This window comes from Salvelinus fontinalis, chromosome 6 (assembly GCF_029448725.1).
Source record: "Salvelinus fontinalis isolate EN_2023a chromosome 6, ASM2944872v1, whole genome shotgun sequence".
NCBI lineage: Eukaryota > Metazoa > Chordata > Actinopteri > Salmoniformes > Salmonidae > Salvelinus > Salvelinus fontinalis.
The window spans coordinates 40,205,686-40,227,341 of NC_074670.1; the positions used below are offsets into that span (position 1 = coordinate 40,205,686).

Sequence of the window (21,656 nt, forward strand, 5' to 3'; positions counted from 1 at the left end):
TCTCTTTCTCAGCCTTCTGTCCTTCCTCACTCATTCACTCACATTATGTCTTCCTCCAACACAAGAGAAGGAATTTCAAAGGTGCGTTCTATTGACCTAATAAACCACTCATCTCATTCAGAGGAAATTTCAGAGCCTAACTTCAGATTTTAATTCTTTCAGTTTCTGTAAAATGTTATTTTATATGAATTAATAATGTTTAAGTCAATACCACAGGTACAAATAGCTGACAAGTCTAGAGGGTGGCAAACAAACAAACAAACACACATACTGTACATACACACAAACACGCACAGACCTTTGGTGCCGGGGGGCTGCAGGTTGTCCCCAGTGAGAGAGCACCAGCCCACGGGGAAGATGTCCCGGGAGTCGTAGCGGCAGTAGTAGTCGAAAGCACCCCGCCAGCCGTCGAAGGTGACGAGCACCTCCACGCCACGCAGCGCCCCCACCGTGGCCGGGCAGATGAAGTGGGGGTTCTTGCGGTCCACTGCCTCCAGCTTCATGCCCACCTGGAAGGAGTTCTGCTCTGGGACCGGGGGCTCCTGCTGGGGTACGAGGGGAAGGGAGGTGGCAGGGACGGGAGAAGTTAGTGACAACCTCCCAGAGGTTAAGATAGTCATGTCTCTCCTTGGGGGGGTGCATAGTTGTCACATGAAGTGAGGTCCAACTGCCTAATGGGTGAGTGAAGACACCATGACAGGAAGCGGAGCGAGAGAGAGACTAGATTCCATTGTAAGACATAGATGGGTTGGGTCTGGGAACTACTATGAACATCATAGTTGGTTTGGGGTTTAGCTGCTTTATGGGTTGATGCATCATATGATAGAGGATAGAGGGGTAATTGTACTGTGAACAATATGTTGAAGGCATTGATGTAAAAGCAGATACAGTGCTGAGCTCCCTCAAGAGGATGGAACGTGGATTATGGATACGCACTTGCATATCAGGTGTGTGTGCCTATCGGGTGAAATGGAGAAGATGGGGAACAAAGTGAAAATGACATGACTTGGGAACACTTCTCGGAACCTGGGGCCTAAAAGGGCAAGTCTGGGTGAAAGCATGAGGAAGCTTTTTAGAGCTTTCATTTTTGTGGAACTTATCCTGGAGACATAGAGTCAGGTGAAGAGAGAGTGGGAATTGTCATGGTTTCAGACTTTGGTTTTCATGCATATATAAATATGCATAGCTTATCACGATATTAATGCTGTTATCTGTGTGTGTCGTTTTGCTGCTTTCCAAGTCTTGTGCTCTCTTAGGAACCAGAAGGGGGAAGTGGAGAAACCACAGCCGGTCCATCTGCCATTGAACAAGACGGCAGATTCAGCTGGAATGGCATTTTGTTATGTGATGATAGATGGGAATTAAATTGTGTGATCATAGTACAGAGGCCATAAGTCTCTTACATACGTAAACCTCGCGGTGTAACTGGTTGTTCATTGTTTGTTCATTTGTTTGTTTAATTCATGTTTTATAATAATTTGTTCGTTTTTTTAATTCATGTTTTATTATTATTGTTTATCCATTTAAGTAATTTTCAAGTTTATGTAAAGTGAACATGAGGACGCTATTGTTCAAGAGGAAGGACTGTTGGAATCAGCTAAACTTTGAACATTGAGATATTAAATTAATGATAGGAAATGAAAGATACTATGTTAGAAGTTAATAGTTCTCTGAAGAAAGACAGAAGGCTTTGGAATGTGTTTGATGGAGGAGAGGAGAGCGATGGGTTGATATAGGGAAGACAGGTGGACATCTGTGTCTAAGATGAAAGAGGGGTTGAGGTCAGGAGGTGAGGACAGATTCTCTTAAGAGAGTAATAAATGTTTGGAATCCTGTTACCCTCTTTATTAGCTTCCTGTAGAGCCATAAAATGTAAGGATTGAAGAGAAAGAGGAGTGTCTTAAGTGGGATGTATATGAACTGTGATGTCTGAAATGTTTTGCTGTCTGATTTCAGCTGTACAGAACCTTTGGGAAGAATACATCCGGTTAAAGCTTCTCTAGTGTCCGTGGGTTATTTACTCTGAAAAATAAGAACCTAACGATACGCACAAGTACACATGGATTTTGTGTTGTAGATACCTGGTAGTGGAGTATGGGCCTAAGGGCACACAGTGTGTTGTGAATTCTGTTATGAATGTATTGGAATGTTTTTAAAATCGTATAACTGCCTTAATTTTGCTGGACCACAGGAAGAGTTGCTGCTGTCTTTTTTGGGGATTGTTTATATTATTAACCCCTCCACCCCTCCCACCCCCCCCCCCCCCCCCCCTTTGGAGGAAAAATATATATTTTTTATAGCTTTTCTGCTACATATACATACATTTTACATACACATCATTTTGCATACATGGTACTTTAACATAAGCAGTCACATAACAATAATACATTGCCAAAAATAGGCTCTTTAATCCCAACCCTCAGCCACTCTCATGCCCATCCAACCTATCACCATAGACCACCCTCGTTTGTGTGTCATATATTTTTCAATTGTGCTGTTTCACCAAATGTTTTACCTTTTTTAAATCGTATAGTATCCACAGATTGTGAGCTTAAGATGAAAACCTTTCCTACGAGTATTATTATATTATTTATTGACTGACTATGGGTTTCCAAATCGCCCAACACTGCTATTTGTAAGGTTCATATAAAGTGCATATTGTGATTTTTTTTAACCATTCCTGAAACTGTGACCAGAAACAAGATACATAGATAATTTATTCTGGTATTGCCTCTATTGATTCTGTTACTTCGCAGCAAAATCTATAGAGCTGAGATTGTTGTATGCCCCATATATATATAGTATTCTGTTGGTGGCAAGAATTTGATATAATAATTTAAATTGAAAAACTAAGTGTTCAATCAAGTGTTGTTTTTTGTACCAGTTCATAAACAATGTGCCATGGAATCGGTTCATCAAAAATCGCTTCCCATTTATTTTGCAACCTGTATGGCTCAGCTGTCAACATTTTTGTCCTCAAATGAAACTGGTATATTTTTCGATTTATTCCAGTACCTTTCAGCTAATTTGTATCTTTAATATATGGCAGGCAAACAAGTTCCCTACCTTCTCCATTTTCAACTTGCCGCCTTCATTTTTGTGGTAATGCTGCAATCAGTTGATTGTAAATTTTGATTGAGCAGATATTCCCATTTATTTTCGATAGCTGCATATGTGACATAACTCCTCCGCTTCTATTCATAATATCATTAATAAATATAATACAATTTAAAAAAAGATTCCATGATGAATGTTTAATTTATTAATCAGTATATTTGAATTTAACCTTAACATTTGTTATATATTTTCTGGAGGATAAAACTGAAATTGTATGGCTTGTTTAAGAAAGGGTGATACTTTAAACAAAATATAATTTTCAATTAGTCGGAAATGAGAAGTTGTAATCTATATAAGGGCTAAAAGGCCATTTTTGAACAAAGGATGAGCCTTTCTTAAAAATCTACTGGAGAACCATTTTGGGTTTAAGTATAATTTATGTATGAGTGAACCCAATTTCCTGTTTTCTGGAATGCGCGAGAAGTGATCTGGTATTGCCTTCTGTAAAGCTGTCGTTATAGACGACTAATATCTCCGGCTTTGATTTTATTTGATACATGTGACAATATCATCGTAAAGTGTGTTTTTTCAATATAGTTTTATTAGATTATTGAAATTTTTTCGGGACGTTAGGCATGTTGCTTTGTCTGCGTATGTTCAGGAAGGAGAGCTTCGCGCCACTTTGCTAGCTTTCCGTGCTAATTGACTGGAGAAGAGGACATTCTAAATCCAAACAACGATTGTTCCCGACAAAGGACCCCCTGTACAACATTCTGATGGAAGATCATCAAAAGTAGGACCCATTTTATGATGCTATTTCATATATCTGTCGAACATGTGAACTAGTAGTTTGCGCCCAGATTTTGGGCACGCTCTCGCCATAACGTAAACTGCATGTCGTAATGAAGTTATTTTTAGAATTCGATTGCATCAAGAACTAGTGTACCTATCATTTCCTATACAACATGTATTTTTTAGTAATGTTTATGAATAGTTATTTGGTCAGAATATGTGAGTGTCAGAAAAATATCCGGACGTTGTGGGAAAAAGATGCTACGTTAGCACAATGTATAACCACTGATTTCAGCTCTAAATATGCACATTTTCGAACAAAACATAAGTGTATGTATAACCTGATGTTATAGGACTGTCATCTGATGAAGCTTATCAAGGTTAGTCCAAAATTATATTTCTTTTGCTGATTTGTTACGATCGCTAACTTTTGCTGCTGGTAAATGGCTTGCGTTTCTGGCTATTGTGGTAAGCTAATATAATGCTATATTGTGTTTTCGCTGTAAAACACTTAAGAAATCAGAAATATTGTCTGGAATCACAAGATGCCTGTCTTTCATTTGCTGTACACCATGTATTTTTCAGAAATGTTTTATGATGAGTATTTAGGTATTTGACGTTGGTGTCTGTAATTACTCTGGCTGCTTCGGTGCTATTTCTGACTGTAGCTGTGATGGTAGCTGCAATGTAAAACTGATTTATAGCTCAAATATGCAAATTTTTCGAACAAAACATAGATTTATTGAATAACATGTTATAAGACTGTCATCTGATGAAGTTGTTTCTTGGTTAGTTTGGTTGGTTCTTGGTTAGTTAGGTTGGTTTTGTGCATGCTACCTGTGCTGTGAAAAATGTCTGTCCTTTTTTGTATTTGGTGGTGAGCTAACATAAATATACGTGGTGTTTTCGCTGTAAAACATTTTAAAAATCGGACATGTTGGCTGGATTCACAAGATGTTTATCTTTCATATGCTGTATTGGACTTGTTAATGTGTGAAAGTTAAATATTTCTAAAAAATATATTTTGAATTTCGCGCCCTGCACTTGAAGTGGCTGTTGTCATATTGTGCCCGGCTTCGGGCTTGCAGCCCAAAGAAGTTAAAACTTGTTTTTCAACCACTCCACAAATTTCTTGTTAACAAACTATAGTTTTGGCAAGTCTGTTAGGACATCTACTTTGTGCATGACACAAGTAATTTTTCCAACAATTGTTAACAGGCAGATTATTTCACTTATAATTCACTGTATCACAATTCCAGTGGGTCAGAAGTTTACATACACTAAATTGACTGTGCCTTTAAACAGCTTGGAAAATACCAGAAAATGATGTCATGGCTTTAGACGCTTCTGATAGGCTAATTTACATAATTTGAGTCAATTGGAGGAGTACCTGTGGATGTATTTCAAACCCTACCTTCAAACTCAGTGCCTCTTTGCTTGACATCATGGGAAAATCAAAAGAAATCAGACAAGACCACAGAAAAAAAATTGTAGACCTCCACAAGTCTGGTTCATCCTTGGGAGCAATTTCCAAATGCCTTAAGGTACCACGTTCATCAGCAGTCATAACGCTCAGGAAGGAGACGCGTTCTGTCTCCTAGAGATTAACCTCTCTAGGCTAGGGGGGCGGTATTTTCACATTCGGATGAAAATTGTGCCCAAAGTAAACCCCCTGCTACTCAGGCCCAGAAGCTAGGATATGCATACTATTAGTAGATTTGGATGGAAAACACTCTGAAGTTTCTAAAACCGTTTGAATAATGACTGTGAGCATAACAGAACTTATTTGGCAGGAGAAACCCTCTTGGTCACTCTCTTTTCAATGGGATTTTTATGGGGATCTAGATTTCTAAGGCACTTGCTTGCAGTTCCTATTGCTTCCACTAGATGTCAACAGTCTTTAGAAATTGGTTGATGTTTTTCCTTTAAAAATGAAGAAGTAGGGCTGTTCAGAACGAGGGTCGAGTCTAGTGTACTGTTCGTTAGGGGCGCACGACCCGAAAGCTTGCTCCACATTCCAGAGAGACATCAGAGACTGTAACGTTCTTTGCTTCACGGAAACATGGCTCACTCGAGAGACGCTAACGGAGTCGGTGCAGCCAGCTGGTTTCTTCATGCATCGCGCCGACAGAAACAAACATCTTTCTGGTAAGAAGAAGGGCGGGGGGGGTATGCCTTATGATTAACGAGACGTGGTGTGATCATAACAACATACAGGAACTCAAGTCATTCTGTTCACCTGACTTAGAATTCCTCACAATCAAATGTCGACCGCATTATCTACCAAGGGAATTCTCTTCGATTATAATCACAGCTGTATATATTCCCCCCCAAGCAGACACATCGATGGCCCTGAACGATCTTTATCTGACTATGTAAACTGGAAACCACACATCCTGAGGCTGCATTCATTGTAGCCGGGGATTTTAACAAGGCTAATCTGAAAACAAAACTCCCTAAATTCTATCAGCATATCGATTGTGCTACCAGGGCTGGTAAAACCCTGGATCATTGTTATTCTAACTTCCGCGACGCATATAAGGCGATCGTGTGGATTGGGCTATGTTCCGCATTGCGTCCAACAACAACATTGACGAATACGCTGATTCGGTGAGCGAGTTCATTAGAAAATGCATCGGCGACATTATGCCCACAGCAACGATTAAAACATTCCCAAACCAGAAACCGTGGATTGATGGCAGCGAAACTGAAAGCGCGAACCACTGCTTTTAACCAGGGCAAGGTGACCGGAAACATGTCCGGATACAAACAGGGTAACTATTCCCTCCGCAAGGCAATCAAACAAGCTAAGTGCCAGTATAGAGACAAAGTAGAGTCGCAATTCAACAGCTCAGACACAAGAGGTATGTGGCAGGGTCTACAGTCAATCACGGATTACAAAAAGAAAACCAGCCCCGTCGCGGACCAGGATGTCTTGCTCCCAGACAGACTAAATAACTTTTTGGACATAACCTATATCGACATAACCTGAAAGGCCGCTCAGCAAGGAAGTAGGCACTGCTCCAAAACCACCATAAAAAAAGCCAGACTACGGTTTGCAACAGCACACGGGGACAAAGATCGTACTTTTTGGAGAAATGTCCTCTGGTCTGATGAAACAAAAATAGAACTGTTTGGCCATAATGACCATCGTTATGTTTGGAGGAAAAAGGGGGAGGCTTGCAAGCCGAAGAACACCATCCCAACCGTGAAGCACGGGGGTGGCAGCATCATGTTGTGGGGATGCTTTGCTGCAGGAGAGACTGGTGCACTTCACAAAATAGATGGCATCATGAGAATTAAAATGATGTGGATATATTGAAGCAACATCTCAAGACATCAGTCAGGAAGTTAAAGCTTGGTCGCAAATGGGTCTTCCAACTGGACAATGACCCCAAGCATACTTCCAAAGTTGTGGCAAAATGGCTTAAGGACAACAAAGTCAAGGTATTGGAGAGGACATCACAAAGCCCTGACCTCAATCCTAGAAAATGTGTGGGTAGAACTGAAAAAGCATGTGAGAGCAAGGAGGGCTACAAACCTGACTCAGTTTCACCAGCTTTGTCAGGAGGAATGGGCCAAAATTCACCCAACTTATTGTGGAAAGCTTGTGGAAGGCTACCCGAAACGTTTGACCCAAGTTAAACAACTTAAAGGCAATGCTACCAAATACTAATTGAGTGTATGTAAACTTCTGACCCACTGGGAATGTGATGAAAGAAATAAAAGCTGAAATAAATCACTATTATTCTGACATTTCATATTCTTAAAATAAAGTGGTGATCCTAACTGACCTAAGACAGGGAATTTTTACTAAGATTAAATGTCAGGAATTGTGAAAAACTGAGTTTAAATGTATTTGGCTAAGGTGTATGCAAACTTCAGACTTCAACTGTAAATAGACACGTTTAATTTTGTCTGGCTTAGCATTCCAAATAAAATTAAGATGTTTTTCCTCATATGATTTCAAAAACTAGTCGTCTGGAGTAGGCAGTGCCATTAATTAAGTAAGTAAACTATGATAGAACCAAAAGAGCTACGTAATTAGATTTTTCAATAAATAGACAAGTATTTACCTCTCCATGTTTTTTTTATTTATTTTTTTACCTTTATTTAACTAGGCAACTAGGTTGCAGAATCTTATCTATTTTTGCTAACATTCTATTGAAATTGATTGTGGTAAGTTCATTTATATTTTTTGAGATGTGAATACCAAGTACGTCTATTTTATTGGTAAACTACAAGGTAGTGTAAACACTATTTTTTAACGATATAAAACGTAATATATCCAACTTTTGTCAATAGTTTTTAGTACAGAGAGGCTAGAAAAGTGATCAAGATCTTCAATGAGACTGTGCAGGGATCCAGATTGCAGACTTAAGAAAAAACTAGAGTCATCGGCAAACATTGACAATTTTGTTTTCATCCCCTCGATTTCTATCCCCTTGATGATGTTGTTGGATCTAATATTAATAGCTAGCATTTCAATGGCCATAATATATATGGAGACAACGGACAGCGTTGTTTTACTCCTCGTAAAAGCTCAATACTTTCTGAGAAGTAAACATTATCTACTATTTTACATCTGGGATTGCTGTACATAACTTTAACCCATTATATAAAAGATTCACCAAAATTAAAGTAATCCAGGCATTTATTTATAAATTCTAGTCATACTTTATCAAACGCCTTTTCAAAATCTGCTCTGAAGACCAGGCCTGGTATCTTGATGTTTCATAATGTTCAATTGTTTCAAGTCATTATTGTATATTATCTCCAATATATTGTCCATGTAAAAAAAAAACTGTCTGATCAGTTTTTTCTTCTTCTATGTGCTATGCATTTCACCAGGATTTTCGCATCACAACACTGAAGTGTAAGAGGCCTCCAGTTTTTTAAATGGACTGGATCTTTATACTTACCACCTTGGCCCTGTTTTAGTAGTAATGAAATACGACCTTCTTGGTGAGTACCTGAAAGTCTACCATTTGTATAGGAGTAATTAAAACATGCTAATAATGGATCTTTGAGTACATAAAAAAAAAAGGCCTGATATACCTCTACTGGTATACCATCAAGCCCTGGTGTTTTTCCTGACTGAAAAGATTTTGTTGTCTCAAAAAGTTCCTCTTCTGTAAGTTGGCCTTCACACAGGTCTTTCTGTAAATGTGCTAATTTTACATTATTATTATGAAAGAAATCCTTACAGTTAACATCATTCAGTGGAAATGGAGGAGACTGAAAATAAAACATTTGCTTAAAATATTTTGCGTCCTCTTTCAAAATATAATTTGGTGAATCATGGATCATTTGTAGGGAGTTTCTTTAAATTCTTATTGGTAGCATTTCTATGTTGAAGCTACAATATTTCCCCCCCCTCACAATTTTCCATCCAATTCGCTATATTTTTGTATTACATTACACTTGATCGTTCTTGAATAACTACCTCCATTTCTTTTGTTTTTTCCTTTTGTGCCTCTATAGTACAGTGTACATTACTAAACTGCTTTTGTTTTAATGATGAGTATTGTATTGAAAAGCCTCTAAAAGGTACATTTAAAAGTGTCCCATACAATAAGGGAACTGCCGTACCTATTTTGTGCAAAAAAAAGTCAATTATTAATTATTTTGTCTTAGTTAAGAACAAATTGTCATCAAATAGGCTTTGATAAAATGTCCAATATCCCTGTCCACGTGGAAACTCTGTAGAGTTATAAGGAGGTCAATTAGATGGAGGTCCGATTGCATTCGTTCTCCTATTAACACTTAAAAAAACACTTTTATTGGAAGTAATCAAGACGGCTAGCTTGATTAAGCCTCCTTCATGTATACATCTCACTAGGCCAGGGTTTTTCAGCCTACATATAACCACTAGTTCAAATGTATCCATGATCTCCTTAAGTGCTTGAGGATAGTTTGTAGAGTGATTTCCTTTACAATTCATTGAGGTACTTAAAACCGTATTATAATCTCCCACCATAATAAAATATTAATTTGTTGCTTGTGAGCTCAATAGATTATTATATACATTTTCAAAGAAGTTTGGATCATCATTATTTGCCCCATATAAATGAATTAGACAGATCTGTTTTTGGTCCAATAGCATATTTAAAATAATAATAATCTTCCTTGCAGATCTGTTTGCACAGTCAGATCAAAATGTGTATTAATTAGTATAATCAACCCTTTTGAGTTTCTTTGCCCATGACAAAAAAATATTTCTCCCTCCCAGTCCTTTTTCCACCCAACCTCATCTATATTTGTAGAATGAGTTTCTTTCTCTTTTAGCCATGTAAATATATATATTTTTTATGATCTGCTAAGCCATTACAATTATAACTGGCTATACTTATTTCCCCACTTACCATAATGATACCCAAGTTTCAATTATACTTACCACGACCAATGTTTGTAAACTTACCATTAAAAAGCACCATGATGATTAAGTGTCAATATAGCTGTACCATAATATTTGCACTGTTAAGCATACCGTAGCTGCAACTTGGTAAACTTTCAATTGTCCTAATATTCCATCCACTAAAACCTCCCCCCATATCTAGGTCTGTTGTCACTAAGACCATCAGACCATCTCCCTGACTCATGACGCACATTTGCGCCCTAATGCAAACCCTTGGCCGCCAATTGGCGTTGGCCAGAGGGAAATAAGGGTAGTCCCATGATAACATAAATATCTATGAGGGTGCTTTTTAGGAGAACTAACGAAATAACACAGGGAAAACAGTCTGAAAAAAAAGTTACAATAATAGATAATAGAAATAATAACAGCACAATCTTATAAATGTATGCTCATATTTAGAAAGTCCTAGCAAGGCTATAAGCATGTCAGCCCCAGCCTGCTCAGTTCAATGGATACAATTGTTTGTGAACCCTTTAGAATTACCTGGATTTCTACATAAATTGGTATCTGATCATCTAGGTCACAACAATAGACAAACACAGTCTGCTTAAACTAATAGCACAAACAATTATAATTGTTCATCTTTATTGAACACATTGTGTAAACACTCACAGTGCAGGTTAGAAAAAGTATGTGAACCCTTGGATTTAATAACAGGTTGACCCTCCTTTGGCAGCAATAACCTCAACCAAATGTTTTCTGTAGTTGTGGATCAGACCTGCACAGTCAGGAGGAATTTTGGACCATTCCTCTTTATAAAACTGTTTCAGTTCAGCAATATTCTTGGATTGTCTGGTGTGAACCGCTCTCGAGGTTATGCCACAGCATCTCAATCGGGTTGAGGTCAGACTGACCTGCAGAAGGCATACTTTCTTCTGTTCAAGCCATTCTGTTGTTGATTTACTTCTGTCTTTTGGGTTGTTGTCCTGTTGCGCTTCAATTGGTGGACAGATAGCCTAACATTATCCTGCAAAATGTCTTGATAAACTTGGGAATACATTTTTCCATCGATGATAGCAAGCTGTCCAGGCCTTGAGGCAGCAAAGCAGCCCCAAACCATCATGCTCCTTCCACCATTGTTTACAGTTGGGATGAGGTTTTGATGTTGGTGTGCTGTGCCTTTTTTCCTCCACACACAGTGTTGTGTGTTCCTTCCAAACAACAACTTTAGTTTCATCTGTTTCATCTGTCCAGGTGCTCTTTTGCGAACTTCAGATGTTTCTATTTTTGGGCAGCGGTGGCTTCTTCCATGGTGTCCTCCAATGAACACCATTCTTGTTTAGTGTTTTACGTATTGTAGACTCGTCAACAGAGATGAGAGATTTCTGTAAGTCTTTATCTGACACTCAAGGATTCTTATTAACCTCATTAATCATTCTGCGCTGTGCTCTTGCAGTCATCTTTGCAGGACGGCCACTCCTAGGGAGAGTAGCAAACGTGCTGAAATATCTAAATTTATAGACCATTTGTCTTACCGTGGACTGACTTTTAGAGATACTTTTGTAACCCTTTCCAGCTTTATGCAAGGCAACAATTCTTAATCTTAGGTCTTCTGACATCTCTTTTGTTCGAAGGCATAGTTCACGTCAGGCAATGCTTCTTATGAATAGCAAACTCAAATTTTGTGAGTGTTTTTATGGAACAGGGCTGCTCTAACCAAAATCTCTAATCTTGTCTCATTGATTCGACGCCAGGTTCGTTGACTCTTGACTCCAATTAGCTTTTGGAGAAGTCATTAGGGGTTCACATACTTTTTGCAACCTACACTGTGAATGTTTCAATTATGTATTCAACATAATCAAGAAAAATACAATAATTTCTGTGTTAGTTTAAGCACACTGTTTGTCTATATTGTTGTGACTTAGATGAAGATCTGTTCAAATTTTATGTCAAATTTATGCAGAAATCAAGGTAATTCCATAGGGTTCACATACTTTTTCTTGCCACCGTATATATATATATATAATCGGAAGACCAGTTCTTAACGTCCATTACATGCAGGACAAATTTCATGTAGTCATCATTATATCCTGTTTAATTCTTACAAAAAAACAAAGAAGGAAAAATAAACAGTTTCTAACGGCAATGCCGGCAAGTAAAATGTATCTTGGGCATCACACTACCCAGGAATACACAAGTTTAACTTACAATCGACTCTGACACAGCCATGGCACGATAGCCAAGAATACATACAGTACTGACAATCCAGAGCGAGTAAACCTGTAAAAAACCTGTAAACCTCTCTGCACCCATACACATTTAGATTTTTATTCCAGGGTCGTTGCTCTATCACCTCGGCTGTTTTACAGCTAGGCCCAGTGGCGAATTTAGGTATAGGCAACATGGGCACCTGCCCAGGGCATCGTGCCGGGGGCAGCACGGTGCGGTTGCGCGATCGAACAGACATTTGCGCGATCGGTTTTCTATCGCTCATTTGCAGGTCACGTCAATGATATCATGTCACCGTGAGGGACGGTGGATCAATTAACCTTGTCGGAGTGGGCACCCTGATTCTAGTTTATGAGCTAGGCAGGCTACTGCCTGGGAAGGTCTCCCACTCAGAAGTGTGAGATAGGGAGAGAGACGGGGGTAGGTTGACCTCAGGTCTCCCAACTGGAAGCCCGAGGTAGGGGGAGCGGGGGAATCTATCAAATAGCGCACCTCTAACTTTGTACAGTACTAATGTAATTAGTAAAATCAGTCACACTACAAAATACTACCAATTAAACCAAAATTAATTAATTATACTGTGAATATATAGTTTCACAGACATATTGTTGCATTTTTTTCTGGTTTGTGCAAAATCGTTAAGTATAATATAAAGCCAGTCTGCACACCACCAAGGTGAATTGGTTTAGCCTTGACTCCTGGTTGACAGTGTTGGGGGATGGGTAATGTATTGATGCTCAAGTGCCAAATCAACACACGTTTCCATTTGTCTTTGTTACTTCTTTTTGATAATTATGAGTCTTATTTTTGTATATACTTTTAGATTTATATAGTTTTAAAAGGTATGATTATTTATTTGTGTTGTTCCAAATGTCTGAATAAAAATTTGTTAGTGCCGAATGGTGCTTTTTTTGGGTGGGGGGTTCACCCTGGGAGCCATTCAAGAAATATATACTGCTCAAAAAAATAAAGGAAACACTTAAACAACACAATGTAACTCCAAGTCAATCACACTTCTGTGAAATCAAACTGTCTACTTAGGAAGCAACACTGATTGACAATAAATTTCACATGCTGTTGTGCAAATGGAATAGACAAAAGGTGGAAATTAGAGGCAATTAGTAAGACACCCCCAAAAAAGGAATGGTTCTGCAGGTGGTGACCACACACCACTTCTCAGTTCCTATGCTTCCTGGCTGATGTTTTGGTCACTTTTGAATGCTGGCGGTGCTTTCACTCTAGTGGTAGCATGAGACGGAGTCTACAACCCACACAAGTGGCTCAGGTAGTGCAGCTCATCCAGGATGGCACATCAATGCGAGCTGTGGCAAAAAGGTTTGTTGTGTCTGTCAGCGTAGTGTCCAGAGCATGGAGGCGCTACCAGGAGACAGGCCAGTACATCAGGAGACGTGGAGGAGGCCGTAGGAGGGCAACAACCCAGCAGCAGGACCGCTACCTCCACCTTTGTGCAAGGAGGTGCACTGCCAGAGCCCTGCAAAATGACCTCCAGCAGGCCACAAATGTGCATGTGTCAGCATATGGTCTCACAAGGGCTCTGAGGATCTCATCTCGGTACCTAATGGCAGTCAGGCTACCTCTGGCGAGCATATGGAGGGCTGTGCGGCCCCACAAAGAAATGCCACACCACATCATGACTGACCCACCGCCAAACCGGTCATGCTGGAGGATGTTGCAGGCAGCAGAACGTTCTCCACGGCGTCTCCAGACTCTGTCACGTCTGTCACATGTGCTCATGTGCTCAGTGTGAACCTGCTTTCATCTGTAAAGAGCACAGGGCGCCAGTGGCGAATTTGCCAATCTTGGTGTTCTCTGGCAAATGCCAAACGTCCTGCACGGTGTTGGGCTGTAAGCACAACCCCCACCTGTGGAGGTCGGGCCCTCATACCACCCTCATGGAGTCTGTTTCTGACCGTTTGAGCAGACACATGCACATTTATGGCCTGCTGGAGGTCATTTTGCAGGGCTCTGGCAGTGCTCCTCCTTGCACAAAGGCAGAGGTAGCGGTCCTGCTGCTGGGTTGTTGCCCTCCTACGGCCTCCTCCACGTCTCCTGATGTACTGGCCTGTCTCCTGGTAGCGCCTCCATGCTCTGGACACTACGCTGACAGACACAACAAACCTTTTTGCCACAGCTCGCATTGATGTGCCATCCTGGATGAACTGCACTACCTGAGCCACTTGTGTGGGTTGTAGACTACGTCTCATGCTACCACTAGAGTGAAAGCACCGCCAGCATTCAAAAGTGACCAAAACATCAGCCAGGAAGCATAGGAACTGAGAAGTGGTGTGTGGTCACCACCTGCAGAACCATTCCTTTATTGGGGGTGTCTTACTAATTGCCTCTAATTTCCACCTTTTGTCTATCCATTTGCACAACAGCATGTGAAATTTATTGTCAATCAGTGTTGCTTCCTAAGTGGACAGTTTGATTTCACAGAAGTGTGATTGACTTGGAGTTACATTGTGTTGTTTAAGTGTTCCCTTTATTTTTTTGAGCAGTGTATAATATACCTCTCACTTAGAGAAGTGCTTCCATAAGCCAGTTATTGTGTTAATTGTACCGTTAAACTGATTAAAGTTATCTGCAGCCATAAATACAAATACAAATGGCCATCAATGGAAAGTTTAGCTACATAGGTGTATATGCTGGGAAAGGGAGTGTGTATATGTGTACAGGTATGCCTTATAAACAGGTCTATATCAAGAGCGTGTGCAGCTTTGTGACAGGTACCTTGTGAAAGATGCGTGCTGGGGCCATTTCGGCTCCGTTGAGTGTTTTTAGAAGGAACATGGGCCAGGAGGATGCGTTCAGGCGGAAGCCTGTGGGAGAAATACAGACTCGTCAAGAAACTCTCATCCATACACAGTAGACGAGACCCTTTACACTAATACGCAAAGGTCTACTTACTTTTTTTTTTTTTTTTACCTTTTTAACTAGGCATGTCAGTTAAGAACAAATTCTTATTTACAATGACGGTCTACAATGGCCAAACCCGGACGACGTTGGACCAATTGTGCGCCGCCCTATGGGACTCCCAACCACGGCCGTTTGTGATACAGCCTGTAAAATAAATACAGCCTAGAATATAGCCTAGAAACCAAATGGATGCAAATGGCCCAAAACAGGGAGGGACTTACATTAATTTGTCCAATAAGAAACTCTCGTTTATTTACAAAAATATTTTCAGTTGCAAAACGTTTTGCTACAGTGTGCACTAATAAATAGACCCCAGTATATATCAGTCTGGTGTAAACCCAACTGAGGAAGATCAGTAGCACTGTGTGATAGCAAACAATTTAAAGATCCAAGATTTAAAAAAATAGAGAGCATCATATCCATAATGGGTATGTAGTATCGAGAGTCTGACTGTGTGTGTGTGTGTGTGTGTGTGTGTGTGTGTGTGTGTGTGTGTGTGTGTGTGTGTGTGTGTGTGTGTGTGTGTGTGTGTGTGTGTGTGAAAATGTGTTTCTCTCTCCTCCTCACCCAATGGCGGCTGCAGCATGCCCGTGTTCTTCTCGCAGTTGCCGATAGGCTGGATTTCAGACGAGTCCACCAGGCGCCAGAAGTCATTCTTGTTGTCGGAGCCGTCAAGTCGCAGACGCAGCCGCGATCCCGTCAGGCCCACCACTGTAGCAATGCAGGTTGACGTTGTATTCCGAGGGTCCTGCGCCTCCAGCTTCATGCCCACCTTGAACTCATTCACTGGAGGTGTTGCACCCTGGAGAGGTAGCGGAAGGTCAGAGAGGCATGCAATGATGCTGGACAGATTCAACATGCTGAGATAGGAAGACAGCATCAAGCAAGACTACGTATCGAAGGTGAGTTGAACTCACGCTGTGGTGATGAGGTAGCCCTGCACGCAACTTGAAATCAGTGTCACCCCTCGACCCAAGAGGGAATTTCTTCTTAGCCTAATGGTTCCCTAAAAAAAATCCCGCCACTTAGCAAATTTCAGGTCTCGTGTGTGGAAATGTGAATGTTGTGAGCATTCTGTGCAACTTGTGCACGTTTACTGTGAACACTGGCTGTACCCGCTTTAATGATAGTTTTAGTCAGTGGCCAAGCAGGCTATTAGGGCATAATATAGGCCTATCAAAAAGGCCTACAAACAAAACCAATGGCGCAACATGGAAATAGCTATTGATTTCTATTATATAAATATCCTACAGTCATGAAACATTATGCAGGGCTTGACATTAACCTTGACATTAACCTCCTTCAGATCAGGAGGACAGATTTTGTACCTGTCCAAAAGCTCAAGTCACCAAATAATAAATGGTTTGTAGCCTAAACACCAAATAGGTGACTGAACATTGTGTTGCATGATGGAAGAAACCACTTTACAAAATAACATTAATTTTTATTACCATACAGAGAATCAAACAAAAACGCAGGCTACCCATTAGCTTCCTTGCATATTCAAGCCTGTCTCAAAATACAACACTGACCCACTTTTCAAAGAAGACTAGATATATACAGGTTTTCTGCTCTTGTAGGAAGCTATCACTCCCCCATTGTAACCCTTGCACCGCCTGTCAATTCATCAGTGCGGCAGTCCTGGTGTTGCGCAGCCAAGCAGCTTAGAGGCAACATTGGTTAAGACGTTGGTCTTCCTGAGCTACATATAGATGCTGCTCATTGTCACTGGTGAGACTTAGGCTGCCAGGGTTAACTTATATCTCATATTGCTTGTTGGTCATAATTCTTACAATCTCTGTAAATGCCATGGTTTGGAATGGCTTAAAATAATTTCAGGAGCAGAGGTTTCACATAGGGTAGTAGCATGCCCTGACATGAGATTTTGGTGAGGAGGATATACTGTAGTCTGATTAGGGGGGCTTACCTGTCTGAAGCAGTGGGCAGGTGCCGCACTAGCACCGGTTTCCTTCAGGTATTTGTCCCAACTGAAGTGCCCTGTGGGACAGAAAAAGTACAATGGCTGCTTTATGTTGTCTACCGTTATGTTTTGTGTGAATGGGTGTGGTTTTGGGGTTCAGTGTTATGGTATGTGCTATTGTTAAAGTGTCCCCATCCTTCCCAGCCGAAACCGTTCGGAAGAGTTCGTGCATATATTATGGCAACATTTTGGGACGTGTTTGTTCGTTTTGAACTTCAGTAAGGTTCTTTTTTTCTCGGTTGTTCGGGGGCTCATATTTTTCTTGAGGCAAGCCGAAGTCGGTAGCCAAAGTCTACGCCCCTTTGTTGGTGAACAGTAGGGATTCTTCAGTAGTCTTTGCTGTCATTCAACGAGACGACTCATTTTCATGCACATTTTTTCATTGAGAAATACTGCACTAAATATCTTATAAAATTGCGTGACTAAGATCGCCTCTGCAAAAACTTCGAAATTAATTAAAGATTTCTTGAGTTATCTTAGACTAATTCTGACTTTTGAATAATGGCTACGGCGTCTCAAAATGGACAAACAGTACTATTGCCGCTTTCTTCTTATTTTTCAAGCGAAGGTATTTTAAGGTAGAATGCTTAGCACACTTGTTTGGTTCGTCTAGCTGACTTCAGCTAGCCGCCAGTCAAACTGAAGCATGCTGACGCCTTTAGAACAGTGTTATAGCCAGGGGTTGGATCCGGTTCAGGGAACAGAACCGAAAACAACAACATTTTTCAAGGAACAGAAACGGGTTAGAAAGTGATCCATACTATTCCGGAACAGAACCGATATTTCAAAACAATCTAAGCAAAGCCCTCACTCACTCACTCACTCAGAAACATATTCCAGTATCTGCTTGCAAGTTGAAAATCTTTGCCAGTGTGTGTGTGTGTTTAGCCTACCTGCCCCTCCGAAGCATAGGCTACTGTACTGACATTACAAGCGTGATTCAGATGATAGGGAGAGATTTTTAATTAGCAAGAGAAGAACGGATTAACTTTTCCAATGCAGGTTAAGGATACTATAGGCCTAGTTATCACGTTTCGCATTAGATTTATTAACTACAAAAAGGTAAGACATGTTTTTAATTCTGGTGCCGCTTTGCTTTTTAGCTATATAGGTCAAAGGATATTCAAAGTTCCTCTATAGAAGCCGCTCCTCCTAGGTATAATTCTGGGGACCCAGATAATGCATGTCATAAGATGCCCAGCGCTTCAAGCCTCCTCCTCAACTCTCTCTTGCTCTCTCCTCACCACGCAAAATTTCAGTCGCAATAATTTAATGAGCTAAATGTAAAAATAAATGATTTAACAGGTTAAAAAAAGGAACAGAAAATAACAATATAAAGCAGTACTTTTTGGGGATTCTAACCGGTTCCGAACTCTATTTTGCTGGTCGGAACAGTGGAACGGAACGAAAAAAATGGTGGTTCTGTTCAGAACGAAACAATTGGAAAATAATTTGTTCCAACTCCTGGTTATAACTGAATATGAATGTGTTTGATTCAGAATGTTGTTTTCATTCAGCAGTGATTCATCTGAGAAAGTTGGTGTGTGTGGTAATTAATGTACCTCCTTGGTACTGCGATGGGACCCGGGAGGGACGGCCACTTCGGGCATGCTTGATCCGCCTGCCATCTCTCCACTCAACAGCTAGAGGAGAGAGCAGGGCACAACATTTCAGAGACACACTTAACCTCAAAGGCTAGCCGACACCATTCAATGAAACTATCTATTCATAACTAGAATAAATACACTTGATCTTTAGCAACAGTCAATGAGATGTGTGAGGCCAAACTATCACATCAGCATCTGAGACTTCTATACAGACATTAAAGTAGGCTAAATAGAGGACTCTTCTTGAGCAGCATCCTTAGAAGATGTACATTATGCTTTTCAAATGGACAATTGCATTCCATTTCTTAACATGACATTACCTTTTTGTGCCACTGGCTTCTTCATGCTCCAGTAATACTGACTAAGTTCAAGACACAATAGTCCACTCTCTAAAGAAGGGAAACGAGAGGGGGAAAAAACATTGAAGTAATCACAAACCATTTGATACTTCCCTCTTCATGTTAGGTCTGAATTTAGGTCCAATTTGGACCTTTCTTGTACATTATTGTGTTCAAGAAGCCAGTCTGGTGTAGCCTATACTATTGCTAGCCTGGTTAGCCTTTTAAGGGCAATTCCAGCATTATGAACATTACATTTGCACGCAAAAATCGAAATTTAATTTCTAACAGAATGGACAAAAAAAATTGAAATTAAAGTTTTGATGTGTATGTCTGTAGGGGAAGTGTATAACCCCAAAATAACTGACTTCTAAATATTGGCATGTTGGAGAAATGAAGCAAAAATTACCGTTATGGATGTTAGAGTCTATGGTGTCCAATAAAAGGTTAATCTTTTGACCAATGGGTATGTTACTTGTGTAGATACTCCCCTAAGAAAGCCAATGGTCCAAACCACATCTCTATCCTAATCCATTAAAAGGTTATTGGAGTTTTTACTCCTGTAGGATGACCAAGATTAGGGTAACTAAATCAACAAAGGCCAGTGAAGAAATGTGGTAAAAAATCTGGAAAATAGCATCTCGTCAGCTAGGCTGGATGCTGTGTGAGAACTAAGGCACTGTTGAACTTATCTTTCTTCTCAAATCCGGAGGACATAAAACAATATAATAAATGATCCCAGAAATTACCCATACGCACAAAAAGCTTTTCTCTCAAATTTCGTGCACAAGTTTTACATCCCTGTTAGTGAGCAATTCTACTTTGCTAAAGTAATCCATCCACCTGACAGGGGTGGCATATCAAGAAGCTGATTAAACAGTATGATCATTATACAGGTGCACCTTGTGCTGGGGACAATAGAAGGCCATTCCAAAATGTGCAGTTTTGTCACACAACACAATTCCAGAGATGTCTCAAGTTGAGGGAGTGTACAATTGGAATGCTGACTGCAGGAATGTCCACCAGAGCTGTTGCCAGAGAATTGAATGTTTATTTCTCTACCATAAGCTGCCTCCAAACTTGTTTTAGAGAATTTGGCAGTACGTTCAACCGGCCTCACAAATCACAGACCATGTGTAACCACGCTGGCCCAGGACTTCACCTGTGGAATCGTTCACCTGGACAGCTGGTTAAACTGTGGGTTTGCACAACCAAAGAATTTCTTCACAAACTGTCAGAAACCGTCTCAGGGAAGTTCGTCTGCATGCTTGTCGTCCTCACCGACTTCATAAGGCAAATGCTCACCTCCGATGGCCACTGGCACGCTAGAGAAGTGTGCTCTTTACGGTTGAATCCCAGATTCAACTGTATCGGGCAGATGGCAGACAAGCGTGTATGGCATTGTGTGGGCGAGCGGTTTGCAGATGTCAATGTTGTGAACAGAGTTCCCCAAAGTGGTGGGGTAATGGTATGGGAAGGCATAAGCTACAAAAATATAAAATGCAACATGCAACCATTTCAAAGATTTTACTGAGTTACAGTTCCTAAGCAAATCAGTCAATTTAAATAAATTCATTGGGCCCCAATTATGAATTTCACATAACGGGGAATACAGATATGCCTCCGTTGGTCACAGATACCTTAAAAAAATAAGTAGGGGTGTGGGTCAGAACCTGTCAGTATCTGGTGTGCAGCGTGACACATCGCCTTCACATAGAGTTGATCAAGCTGTTGATTGTGGCCTGTGCAATGTTGTCCCACTCCTCTTCAATGGCTGTGCAAAGTTTCTGGATATTGGCGGGGAACTGGAACACGCTGTCATACATGTTCCAGAGCATCCCAAACATGCTCAATGAATGACATGTCCTGTGAGTATGCAGGCCATAAAAGAACTGGGACATTTTCAGCTTCCAGGGATTGTGTACAGATCCTTGCGACATGGGGCCAGGAATTATGCTGAAACATGAGGATGGTGACGGATGAATGGCACGACAATGGCCCTCACAATCTCATCAGTGTCTCTGTGTATTCAAATTGCCATTGATAAAATGCAATTGTGTTCGTTGTCCGTAGCTTATGCCTGCCCATACCATAACCCCACTACCATGGGGCACTCTGTTCACAACGTTGACACCAGCAAACCGCTCACCCACACTACACAATACACGTGGCCTGCGGTTGAGGCCGGTTGGACGTACTGCAAGCTTCTTGATATGCCACACCTGTCAGGTGGATGGATTATCTTGGCAAAGGAGAAATTCTGACTAACAGGGATATAAACAAATTTGTCCATAACATTTTAGAGAAATAAGCTTTTTGTGCATATGGAAAATTTCTGGGATCGTTTATTTCAGCTC

The 21,656-nt window shown here is 40.6% G+C and overlaps 1 protein-coding gene across 7 annotated transcripts in view; it reads right to left on the reverse strand.

Annotated features, from left to right (window-relative positions):
- LOC129857834 (polycomb protein SCMH1-like) overlaps nt 1-21,656 on the reverse strand; it is a 45,480-nt gene that overhangs the window by 21,694 nt on the left and 2,130 nt on the right. For all 7 annotated transcript variants that reach the window (XM_055926468.1, XM_055926465.1, XM_055926461.1 and 4 more), the window contains 6 exons: nt 19,282-19,350; nt 18,917-18,997; nt 17,301-17,371; nt 15,941-16,175; nt 15,188-15,276; nt 299-545 (listed from right to left, as the gene is read on the reverse strand). In XM_055926468.1, coding sequence (XP_055782443.1) covers nt 299-545; nt 15,188-15,276; nt 15,941-16,175; nt 17,301-17,371; nt 18,917-18,997; nt 19,282-19,306 — 748 coding nt within the window. In that variant the 5' untranslated portion in view covers nt 19,307-19,350. The remainder of the gene's footprint in view (nt 1-298; nt 546-15,187; nt 15,277-15,940; nt 16,176-17,300; nt 17,372-18,916; nt 18,998-19,281; nt 19,351-21,656) is intronic.